General features: G+C 42.6%; 1 protein-coding gene across 2 annotated transcripts in view; it reads right to left on the bottom strand.

The window, feature by feature from the left end:
• The window catches only part of DHRS3 (dehydrogenase/reductase 3), a 111,205-nt gene that overhangs the window by 41,275 nt on the left and 57,249 nt on the right, over positions 1 to 12,681 (bottom strand). For both annotated transcript variants that reach the window (XM_078642816.1, XM_078642817.1), the window contains exon 3: positions 2,666 to 2,785. In XM_078642816.1, the coding sequence (XP_078498942.1) occupies positions 2,666 to 2,785 (120 nt within the window). The remainder of the gene's footprint in view (positions 1 to 2,665; positions 2,786 to 12,681) is intronic.

The raw sequence follows: 12,681 nt of genomic DNA, 5'->3' as shown, positions 1-12,681 counted from the left end.
TTGTCTGTGAATTTTTAGTAGTTGTTTTAGCTGTATTAACAGCTCTGCTGCAGGCATTCTTTCGATGTCTGGATATGGTGTGTATCCGGCTAAGACCGGCCACGTTGCTCCTGGTCTTCCTAAAGGACCGAGCCTTGTAATGTGATTATTATGTTTTAGGGCGCCATCAAATAAGAGCAAATGCTCTTGGAATTTGAGTGGTACTTCCACCTCCTCGAAAGGAGTGTACTCATTAGGAGGTTCCTCTACTTTGTAATAGTGGAAGTACTTTGTTATAGTATTAGCTGCTGGAAAATGTATCCATGTATAGTATACCTCTGTCTGCCGATATTCGTGTGCCTCGATTACGAATATGACTGTGCCACCTCTAGGTGTCAGTCCATTTTCTATAAGTTTTAAGGTTATAGATCTCCTTTTGGCGACCGGAATGAGTATTATATCCGCGTCTGCTGCTTGCATGGTAGCATCAGCATCTGCTATTTCAGTAGCTAATCTAGTAACCTCTCGTTCTTCATCGCTGTCCATTTTGCTGACAGGATGGTATTATGTTTATTTGCAGATCAGGTTTCTTTATGGAAACAGAGATTAGATGCACAATATTTTGGAACTGTTTTATCCTTCAACGTTGACTAGACCAAGAACCATACATAGGAGTTCCCTCCTGCGAGGTTTTGGAGGATATTATAACCTTTCACCCACTCCAGACGTCTTTGGAGTATTTGGGAAAAGGGGTCTGAGTGAGAAAGCACGACTGAGTTACTCTAAATGTCTTACGTTAGTTTTATCGCCCTTTCCAAACGCGTTGGGCGCCATGTAGTGTAGCTCCTATTTTCCCAATAGGCTCTGCACATTGGAATAGTACCTACAGCAGTAAAGGCCTAGGCCAGACGTTAACTAGGTCTACTACTGTCGATACTAGACTTAATTTTTGGGTTTGCCAGCTAAGCTCAGAGTTCGCTAGAAACTTTCTCGAATGTTCAAGGAAGGATTAACTTCCCTGATTAGACAAGAAGGGATTTAGTTTCTGACAACCATAGAACATGACAACTTTGCTCTCCCCTAATCAAGAGTCAATCTCAAGAGTCGTGTGAGCACAAGGCAATTATTTTACTCAGTCAGTACGTGCATTCTTAGTCTCATCAGAATGTAGAGAAAAGGAAGAGACGGGCGTATTCAATAAAAGATGTTATTTATTGATCAGTCTCTTTTCTCGTACAAGAGAAATGGATCGATATTATTGCGATACTTATTGTTAAGTAAAGTGCATACATTAGAAGCAATAGTATAAAATAATACTGTAAAAACATTGATATGGTTTCTGAGCCATATGATGTTTAAAATGATTAAAATATATTTACATACACATATACATTTGACTAAACGTACTCAACTGGTGTTTCTAAATACGCCTACCCCGTGTACCTGACCTAAGTCTAATGCGTGGGCGGGAATAGAAAGTTACAGTTTAAGTTAAGTTTGTTTTTGCCAAGTGAATAACTAAAGAATTCTCTAGGAGGGGTTATTCAGTTCTGTACCTGGAATTTAGGATGAATGAGGAATGGTATCTCTTTCTCTGCTCTCGATATTCCAGGCTGCCTGCGAGGGCTACCCGGAAGCGCCGGTGCTGGGTCTCTCGGCTTGAGATAGCAGCGCGTCTCTCAGCGCGTCAGGAAGGCGGGGCTGCTGCCTGAGGGGTCTGCTTCTGCTCTCTGCTTCGGCAAGTATGGCTGCTCCGTCTTGTCACCACGCGTGTGTTTTGCATAGGGCAAGGTCGGCAATATTTATACCTTAAAGGTGCCGGGATTGACGTAAGGATGGACATAGGTACGTCAATAAAGATGTCATACGACTTGCTCGTTAGCACATTCTTTACTAAAGTTCTCTGTGAAATCAAAACAATGGCCGCACGGATTATCCAGGTTGTCATAGGTTTGATTTGTTATGAGAACGTCGTATGCCTTATCAGGGGCTGGAGGAATGTCGCTTGTCTAATTAGATCTCAAGCGTTATGACCTAATCAGATAACACGTTCCTGTGCCGTAGTGTGACTGCGTCAGATAACGGTATCTGCATCATGGGGGTTTTCTTGCCTCATGGGCTGACTGTTAGTTAACTAGCTAGTAAGTTTAACCAGAATAGGGTCAGGAATAGGGGGATCGATTCAGAACCTATAGAAATACACGACAGCCTCCACTGGGCCTCTCGCTGGCATCTTCCACCTGCTCTCAACAGTCAGAAAATGTCAACAGATTTCTCCCCAGAACTGGTGAAAATCCACCAGAAAAGGTCCTAGTATTACGACACTTTCTCAACATTCCGACTCAAAACTTGCAAGTGTCCTATTTTGGTACTTGGATTGAAACTGGAGATTACACCCACTCCCATATCCTTGTACCAAATGTGGCAAAAATGTAATAAGATCATTAGTCTCATGCTCTGTCATGCATTTGCTCAAGCACAGTTTAACTTCAGCACATTATTCGTACTTGCTGGATGTTCTCTCTAATATATGCAAGCACTAAAAGAGTTACTTCCACAGTTGTGGCTTTATTCTGCTTTGAGTGAGTTACAGGAGTCATCCCTGGGGAAATGATTAAATGAACTACCTAAAAGGCTCCATTGCAACGTACCAACAGTATGCTAATATCACTACTGATCTTCTTACCCAAAATTGACCTAGCGTGTTAACATGTTGGGATTTAAGAAGTGCATCATCGTCACTGTCCATCAGGCTCTTCCCATGAACCACTGCTGCATTGTTCACCAAGATGGTAACATCACCCACCTGCCAAAAAGAATAATACGGATTGGTAAAAAAGCTGCTAATTTGCCAATCTTGCAGCATCCTCCAACATGGGGTTGTTTTATATTCTAGATATAACAACGGTTATCTTTGTTTGAACCTCTGAAGGAAAATGCTACTTACCAGTATGCATCTGTTCTTGGCATGTAGGGCTGCAGAGCCACACACTACTGCATTAGATCACCATCTGGTGGTGGGCCCGGATGATTACACTTTGTTGTTGTCTTGGAAGAGTCTTTGTCTGTTGGATGACTCCTCCCTTAGATCGTAGTGTGCATGGGCATCGACTCCATCTTCAGATTGTTTTCACCATTGAGCAAATGATGGAGTTGTAGGAGTACAGATAAAGATGGCCATGTGTTGTGTATCTAAATAAGATAATACTGGAACAGATACAGGTAGTCGGGGAGGTGGGGGGGCGTGTGTGGTTCTGCAGGCCTACATGCCAAGAACAGATGCATACTGGTAAGTAGCATTTTCTGTTCGAGGCATAGGGGTGCACACCATACACTATTGCATAGATTGCACAGCAATTTATCTCTTAGCGGCGACCACCCGCATCTGTCGCAGTAGTTTGAAATAATGTTTTGAGTACAGCCTGGCCCACACTTGCTTGTTGTTTTGCCTGCACATCTACACAGTAGTGTTTTGTAAATGTGTGCGGAGTAGACCATGTAGCTGCTTTACAGATGTCAGCTAATGGTATATTTCCTAGGAATGCCATAGATGTCCCTAACTTACAGGTAGAATGAGCCCTAGGGGGAATGGATAGAGTGCGTTTTGCTTTTTGGTAACAAATTTGAATGCACTTAACAATCCATCTTGCAATGCCTGATTTTGAAATAGGATTGCCCTTATGTGGAGGAGAAAAGGACACAGACAGTTGTTTAGTTTTACAAAATGGTTTTGTCCTATCAATGTAGTAGAGAAGCGCTCTTTTTACATCTAATGTATGTAGAGCTCTTTCCGCAACTGTTTGCGGTTGGGGAAAAAATACTGGCAACTCAATAGATTGGTTGAGATGGAACGGTGAAATGACCTTTGGCAGAAACTTTGGATTTGTTTTAAGAACCACTTTATTGTGATGAAGTTGTATAAATGTTTCTTGAATTGTTAATGCCTGGATCTCACTCACTCTTCGGAGTGATGTAACAGCTACTAAAGAAGCAACTTTCCATGTAAGGAACTGTAATTCACACTTATGTAATGGTTCAAAAGAAGGACCTATAAGTCTGGTGAGAACAATATTTAAATTCCATACTGGAGAGGGTGGTATCCTGGGAGGAATTATTCTTTTAAGTCCTTCCATAAAGGCTTTGATTGCAGGTACTCTAAACAATGACAAATGTTGTCTGTTTTGAAGATATGCTGCTATAGCAGCAAGATGTAACCTGATTGAGGAATACGCTAAGTTACATTTTTGCAGATGTAACAGGTAGCATATGATGTTTTGTATGGAAACATCTAAAGGGTTGATGTTGTTATTTGTGCAATATACAACAAACCTTTTCTACTTTGCTGCGTAGCATGCTCTAGTGGTAGGGCGTCTTGCTTCTTTTATGACATTCATGCAATCAGGTGGTAAATTTAAATATCCAAATTCTAAGACCTCAGGAGCCAAATCGCTAGATTGAGCTGCATTGGGTCTGGATGCATAATCTCTCCATGGTTCCGTGTTAGTAGATGTGGGGAGAGTTTTAATTTGTGATGTGGTACTACTGAGAGCTCTAGTAGCGTGGTGTACCAGGGTTGTCTTGCCCACGTTGGTGCTATGAGAATCAATGTGAGAGAATGTTGCTGTAGCTTGCGTACCACTAATGGAATTAGTGGGAGAAGTGGAAAAGCGTACGCAAATTTGTTTGACCAGTTCATCCATACTGCATTGCCTTTAGATAATGGGTGTGTGTATCTGGCGGCGAAGCTTGGGCATTTGGAGTTGTGGTGTGTAGCAAACAAATCTATCTCTGGTTAACCCCACTTTTGAAAAAATGGCTGAAGAACTTCATGATGAAGTTCCCATTTGTGTATCTGTAGTCTTTGACGACTTAACAGATCTGCAACTTGATTGTGAACTCCTGGTAGATGTTCTGCTAACAGAAAAATGTTCTGAGGAATGGCCCACCTCCATATGCTCTGCGCCAGCCGGGAGAGCTGTATGGAGTGTGTTCCTCCTTGTTTTTGAATGTAGTACATTGCTGTCATATTGTCCGTCCGGACTAGTACAGCTTTGTTTGATAGGTAATGCTGAAACGATTTTAGAGATAGAAAAATCGCTAATAACTCCAGATGATTTATGTGGAGCAGTTTTTGTTGCATTGTCCATGTACCCTGTACTGTGTGTCTTTGTAAATGCGCTCCCCATCCTGTGAGAGATGCGTCTGTGGTTAGTATTATTTGTGGAACAGGTTCTATAAACGGCCGGCCCTTGGAAAGGTTTTTGGTGTTCCACCATTGCAGAGAGCGATATGTCCGGTCGTCTACCACCACCAGATCTGTTATTTGTTGCTGAGCCTGATTCCACTGACTTGCTAAGCACTCTTGTATGGGGCGCATTGTTTTGGGACTGGTTCTATTGCATTCTTTTGCAGTAGAGATGCCCCTTCCTGTCTTAGTAGTATGAGGTGTTCCTGTGACAAGGGACGCTGTCTGGGTGGTATTGTTGGAGGAGTGGAAGTGAGCTCCAGGCAATAACCTGACTGAATTATTTGCTTACCCACCTGTCTGTAGTGATGGAGTTCCGGACAGGTAGAAACTGTTGTAATCTCCCCCCGACAGGAGTGGAATGGTCTGGGGGGATGGAAGGGACGTCACTGTTTGGGAGTAGAGGCTTGCGATTATTGTTGCCTCTACCTCTGCCCGTATTGTTGTTTCCTCTACACCCTCCTCTATAATATCCCTTACTGGGCGAGGTTTGATTGGGCGCTTTGTAAGAAGAGGAGGTATTGTCAGTTTAAAGTAAAGTAAAGTCCACATTTGTAAAGCGCACAATCACCCGTAAGGGTCTCTAGGCGCTGGGGGCCGTCGGGAAGATTAAGCGAGCTATTGCCCAGAGTCACATGGTGCTGGGCTAACCTGCCGCCGGAGCCGGGGATCGAACCGTGGTCCCCAGATTCCAGCGTCAGTCGCCCTGGCCGCGGCGCCACACCTTGGAAACCCCTAGAGGCGCCCCTATATGATGAGCGACGAAAGTAAGGTCTATGTGCTTGCGTTTATAAAGCTCCTATGGATTTTGCCGTATCTGCATCTTTTTTCATTTTTTCTAGTGCATTATCGACTGCTGGACCGAAAAGGTGTTGCTGGTCAAATGGTTGGTTTAAGATACTGGCTTGTACTTCTGGTTTGAACCCAGAGATAGGTAGCCATGCATGTCTACGCAACAGTACCGCTGTATTTATTGATCTAGAGGCTGTGTCTGCAGTGTCTAGTGCACATCATATGGAGGTTTTTGTAATAACCTTACCTTCCTGTAATAGGTCAGAAGCCCTAGTATTATATTGTTCTGACAAGTGTTGCATGAGTGACTCTAACTCTTCATAATGGGTTCTGTCATATCTTGCTCACAAAGCCTGCGTGTTAGCAATTCTCCAGACATTGGCTGCTTGTGAAATGGTGCGCTTTCCTGAAGCATCCAAAAGCTTAGACTTTTTGTCAGGTGGTGGAGCATCCCCTGTTGTCTGCGAGTTAGCTCTTTTCCTCACATTTGACACTACTAATGAGTCCAATGGCAACTGTCCTTTAATATATGCTGGATCAGTTGAAGCCGCTTTGTACTTTTTTTCTAGTCTGGGATTAATTACCCTGGCTCTGACGGGGTCTTTAAATATTTCAGGTGCATGTCTTACCACTCCACTAAGTATTGGTAGTATGGTTGAGGTCTTATGTGACGACAGTAGTGTGTCCATGAGGAAGTCTTCTTCCACTGAATCTGTGTGCAGGTCTACTCCATGGAAAGTGGCTGTCTATGAATGATCTGCTTAAACCCAGTAGTATCATCTGCGGGAGACTGTCTAGATGGGTATACATCATCTTGTGGCAGATCTGGTGCATTATAATCATCCCATGGGTCACCTGATGGCCCAGGAATATCGTCTGGGTCGACTGGAGGCTTTTTTATATTCTTCGCTGCCGAGCCAGAAGGCGGGGGGGGGAGGGGTCGGAAGGTTTTGGTCGGTGTGCACCTGGACCCGAAGGTGGAGGTGGAACCGAAGCCTGTCCCGGTATGGTGGGGTGAACAGGGTCGACGCTTGTACTCACGACCTGTTGACCAGCTGGAAGATCGTCATCTTCGGATTGATCCTCTGCTCCGGAAGCTGAATCCTCTGCTTCGGAAGCGATGTCTTCGTGCTGCTGTTCTTCGGCGTCTGTCTACCTCTATCGGAGCCTCGTCTATGATGAGGTCTGGTGTCAATGAAGATGACTGCGCCATTACTCTTCAAGCTCGCTGGTCTCAGATGGTTTTTTTGGACCGGAATGAAGCGCAGGCCTCACAGTCTCGACTCTCGATCTTTGGAGATAAGCACAGATTGCAAACCTCATGAAGATCGGTGGGAGGGAATTTGCGTCCACACCGAGAGCACTTCTTGAAGGGTGTTCTTTCCATGAGCCAAAGGCCCAATGGCGCAGTTGGGCCCGACGGTCCCGACGAACGCTGGAATCGAGAACTGGAGCCTTTCTTCGACCCGGGTAACCGGAATCACTGTCGAAGACGATGCAGATGGTATTATGATTGTTTATGAATTCGAAAAGAGATCGGTAACGGGACCGAACGATGAACACATCCGAGCCCGATGGTGGAAAAAAACAATCTGACGATGGAGTCGATGCCCATGCGCACTACGATCTAAGGGAGGAGTCATCCAACAGACAAAGACTCTTCCAAGACAACAACAAAGTGTAATCATCCGGGCCCACCACCAGATGGTGATCTAATGAAATAGTGTGTTGTCTGCAGCTCATATGCCTCGAACATGTATTTTTGTTTTTAAACAGCACTTGCTGTGTCAAATGTACCTATTTTTTTCACCTAAGGATTCTCCATGGTAAGATTTGCTTTTAAACAGCATCATTGCTTTTTCTTTTGCCAAGTCAGAAAGTCTACATGATTTAAAAAAAGACAACATACATGAGAAATTCCTCAGTACAAAAGTATGATATTTATAACAGGAAATAAATGGAAAAGAGATGGGGCCTTATCACTGGCTAGTTTACAATATCAGAGTCAATTATCAACTATGTATTCGTTTCTGTACTATTATACATCCAGCACTACGTACCCTCTAAATTAACACAACACTGTGAATCAAACAATTTACAATGTAACCTTTAAATATACAAACAAAAAGCAAACCTGGAAATAGCAGTAAGTTGAGTTTGTCTTCGTTACATGGACAGCACAAATTTTTGAGGCCTTTCTTGGAGGGGACATGTAGTTTAATTTTAGTAAGATTTGGGGTTTATCTTGTTCCTAGCCCAGCATATTTAGCGGCATTGATCTACATGTCTTGCAATGCTTTTCCTAGCCTGGGCCACGCTTATTTTAAACTTCGATAACTAAGATTTATCCCAAGAAGCACTTTTATTAGATTGATTTTAAAATCTGACAGACTTTGTTCAATAGACAGACACAGTATTGAGATTTTTTGAGGCATGCTTCAGACTTTAAATGAGTTTAATCACTCAGATTTTCTGGACTTGAAAGTTAAACTATAAGCTGATAGAGGTATAAAAGGAAGGGATATTATTTGATATTTTCCATATTTACCATCAGGAGTTTTAAACTGAAATGTAAGTGCAAAAGCGGTGTTTGCACAAGTTATTAAAATACGAGCTACCACCTCTACCCCTTACAGACCCCTTATAGAATGGCTCCCTTATATAAGTCCAGTCCCTAAACTGTCCAGACTCTATTATACTGTCATTTGTGGTCGCATATGTCCTGAGTTAATCTACTTTGTGCAGTTTAAAATGATGCCCTGTGTCATGTTTGCATTGTTTTGCCGGGGTTCCAGTTTCTCACAAACGCAGGTACCTTGGACTTATCCGATGTTCAACATGTTTACAGCGGGCAATGGCCCATTATGTACCTTGAAAACCTAATAAAATATGTTTTAAAAAAAGAAACACTAAAATCAATAAGATGAGTACATAGAGACAAATGCAGATCAATTAAAAAAGCACAGAACTCCCAAAACACTTGCCCATCACATTTGATACTTGGTGTCAGAAGTGACCTTGACAGATAACCATAAAATAATTAAGTCCTTCCTTAATGAAAAAGGTACTGGGAAAGATGGGACAGCAATCAGAGCTCAGGGGTAATATCACAATTATAAAGAATAAAGGTAAAGACAAGCTATGCAGTGAATTATATCAGCGTATTTCACTGAGAAATGTCCATGATACGATGTATCCTTTGGTCAGTGTCAATAGGCTCACCGGGCACATAGCTTAATTGGTAAATGCTCATCAACATTACATGTGCAGGGAAAAACAGTATGATTGTTATGTGGAATGTCTAGTAGGTTGCATAGCTGGGAATTCAGTTGATATACATCCCAATAAAAAAGTTTATGTATTTGTATAGTTTTACATGCCAGTAGTGTTGCTTCTAAGCGCCGTGAGAAAATAGAGAAGATGACTTTCCAAGTAAGAGTGCGAAGCAGGGGCAAAACTAAGGCTCCTGCAGCCACTGGGGACCCCAACCCTTTAAGAGAGTCTCCAACACTTCAGGATGCCCCCATTCAGCGGCTCAAGGCCAGTAAATATGTGTGAGATATACGAGACCCCATCATATTCTGCAAGGGATCATCCTTTTGCATTATGGAAGTAATCATAATGCATCTTTTCTATAATGCTGTAGCAGGATACAAGGTGATAATGGCACAGTTAAAAGGCTATCGGTTGGATTAACAGCCATCACCGCTTGCTGAAAAAGTCACTTTTGAGGTTGCTCTTGAAATAGATGAATTGTGAAAAAAGGTTAGATTTGAAGGCAAACCATTCCATGCTTGCACTTCAATGTAGCCTACTGAGAAGTTTTTGGGAATCGACAGAAGAACTTAGGGGCATATTTACAAGGGAAGTGGCGGAGTGAGGCGTTAGCCTTCCTGGCTTAACGCCTCACTCCGCCACTTCAGAAACGCAGGGCTGCACCATATGTACAAGAATATGGTGCAGCCCTGGTTTTCCCCCTGCGTTGACGCTACACTTAGCAGCCTAGCCTCAACACAGGCACCGTTGCACCATAGTGCAAGGGTGTCTGCGTGAATCTAAAGATTGTTTATGTGAAGGAAGGTCCCCCTTCCTGCACATAAACAATCTTTAAATACCCTTTTGTAACTTCTATGTGTGTGCTGCTTAATGCAGCACACACAGAAGTTGCAAAACAGCATTTTTTTAAAAAATGATTGTTTATATGCAGGAAGGGGGACCTTCCTGTAAATAAATAGTCACTGGCCTTTTGCTGTTTTCATGTTTGCTGCACAATGCAGCACACACGAAAACAGCAAAAACGAGGAGAAATTGAACATTTCTCCTTGTTGCACCAGGGTAAGACCAGGTTTTCCCTGGCCTTAATTCTGGTGCTGCCTCCTATTTACGCCTCCCTTGTAAATAGGGGGCAGCGTCAGAATCAATGGATGTTGCTGTGCAACGCCCACAGCAACACCGATTTTCTTCCCCTTTCATGCTAAGCATTGTGTGAACGCGGCCTTATTTACAAGGCAGTGTTTACGTTAAGTGGCTTAACGCTGCATTGTAAATAATGCGAAGCCTCCATCACCACAGGAACGGCCTAAAAATCGAATGACGTCCCCGTGGCGATAGGGGATTGTAAATATGCCCCTGAGTATCCTACTCTGAGAGGTTTTGTTGATTTATGATGAGAAATTGTATATAATGCATGGATTCCACTCCTGCATTACAGGACTACCAGTAGAAGAGGATTTGTAATTTGTCATTTGTAAAGGGTATTTATAAAGCGCTAACTGCCGCTCCGGAAGGAGCATCCTGGCGCTGCCGGGCATCTGAGACAACAAACCGTGAGAGTTAGATAGCGTTCATTACATATGCATCAGAAAGATTGAAAATTCAAGTTTTTAATTGTTTCCTAAAAGAACTCTCTGAGTTGAGAAGCCTGATTTCTATAGGCATGGCAGTCCAAGCTTTGGTGGCCAAGACCGTGAGGGATTTCCCCCCTTGGTTTTGTAGCGAAACCTGGGAATGGTAATCAAGTTGCCACCTGCTGATCTCAAGACTCTGGATGGCTTGTAACAAGTAAATCTTCTTGAGAGATACCTAGGGCCGAAGTTGTTGAGAGCTTGAAATGTAGTTAGAAGGATTTTAAACAAGATCCTTTTATGCAAGGGTAACCAGTGCAGAATTTTTAGGGTCGTGGATGCAGAGGACGTTCTGGGTAATTTAAGGACAAGTCTTGTGGCTGCATGTTGAACACTCTGTAACTTTTTCAGAGTGGCCTTTTTAACCCCTGCCATAAGACCGTTACAGTAGTCCAAACGGGAAAGTATGAGGGCCACTGCAACCGCCTTTCTAGAATCGATAGGAAGGAAATCAAAACATTTCTTTAGAGATTTAATAATATTAAAGCAACTACCAGCCACATTCCTAACATGACGGTCGAACGACAGGGAGGAGTCAAAAAAGACCCCTAAGTTTCTGGCTGCTTCTACCGAATTGGGCGGTGCAGTGGAACCTTCTGGCCACCATTTATTTGGGTTAAAGTTGACATGTTTCCCCATAGGCAATATCTCCGTCTTATTTGCGTTACATTTAAGATGGTTATCGTCCATCCACCCAAAGACGTCCGTCAGACAATTCTGAAAATTCTGTTCTGCACTGATGGAGTTTTTATCTAGTGATACAATCATTTGTGTATCATCGGCGTACGAAGTCACAAATATCCCATACGATTCGATTAGGGTGATGAGAGGCACCATATAGATATTAAATAATAGTGGACTCAAAATGGAGCCTTGTGGAACTCCAGATGTTGCCTTTTTTTCCTTCGAGAGGAAGGGACCTAATGAGATGGTTTGTGTTCTCTGGGATAAGAAAGAGTTTAACCAATCAAGGGCGGCCTCAGTAATGCCATTTGTTCTCAGCCTATCAATCAGAATTTTATGTGAGATGGTATCGAACGCCGCCGATAGGTCTAATAAAATCAAGACAGGGCTTTTCCCTTCATCCTGTAAAAATTTGATGGAGTCGGAGAGTTCAATTAGGGCCGTTTCAGTGGAATGCCTAGGACGGAAACCCGACTGCTGAGGATGTAGAATATTATGCGTTTCCACAAAATTCTTCAGTTCTTGATGGACCAAGTATTCTGTTATCTTCCCAAGAACTGGAAGAAGTGATAGGGGACGCAAATTGGAAAGATCAGTAGTACTTTTATTCTGTTTCTTCATAAGCGGTTTAACTATTGCTTTTTTCCAATCCAGCGGGACGGTGCCTGAACTGAGTGAGGAGTTGACTATACCATTTATGATGGGGTTGACAACATCGATTATTTGATGGAGTATCAGCGGGGGACAGGAGTCAGAAGGCGCTCCTGATTTACAAACCATGATCTGTGTCTTAAATATTATTTAACTTGTTATAGACTCTGGCAATAGAATACTGTAGTCTAAATATTGTCTGACAAAAATATTGTGCACTACATATCATTCATCATTGTAGTTAATACAAATCCTACACTCAATGTAGCAATATTTTTTTCTAAACAATACAAGTCCACAATGTCTATGTCAGAAATATTTTTGTTATTGATATTCTGACATCCAATCATTTTCATGGGTAATTGAAATAAGTATTTTAGTCGATATTTGAGAAGTCCTTGATTATTAAATTAAACAACGACCATA

This window comes from Lissotriton helveticus, chromosome 5_1 (assembly GCF_964261635.1).
Source record: "Lissotriton helveticus chromosome 5_1, aLisHel1.1, whole genome shotgun sequence".
Classification (NCBI taxonomy): Eukaryota; Metazoa; Chordata; class Amphibia; order Caudata; family Salamandridae; genus Lissotriton; species Lissotriton helveticus.
Note: the sequence above shows the minus strand (reverse complement) of the source record. Positions and strands in the feature narration are given on the sequence as shown.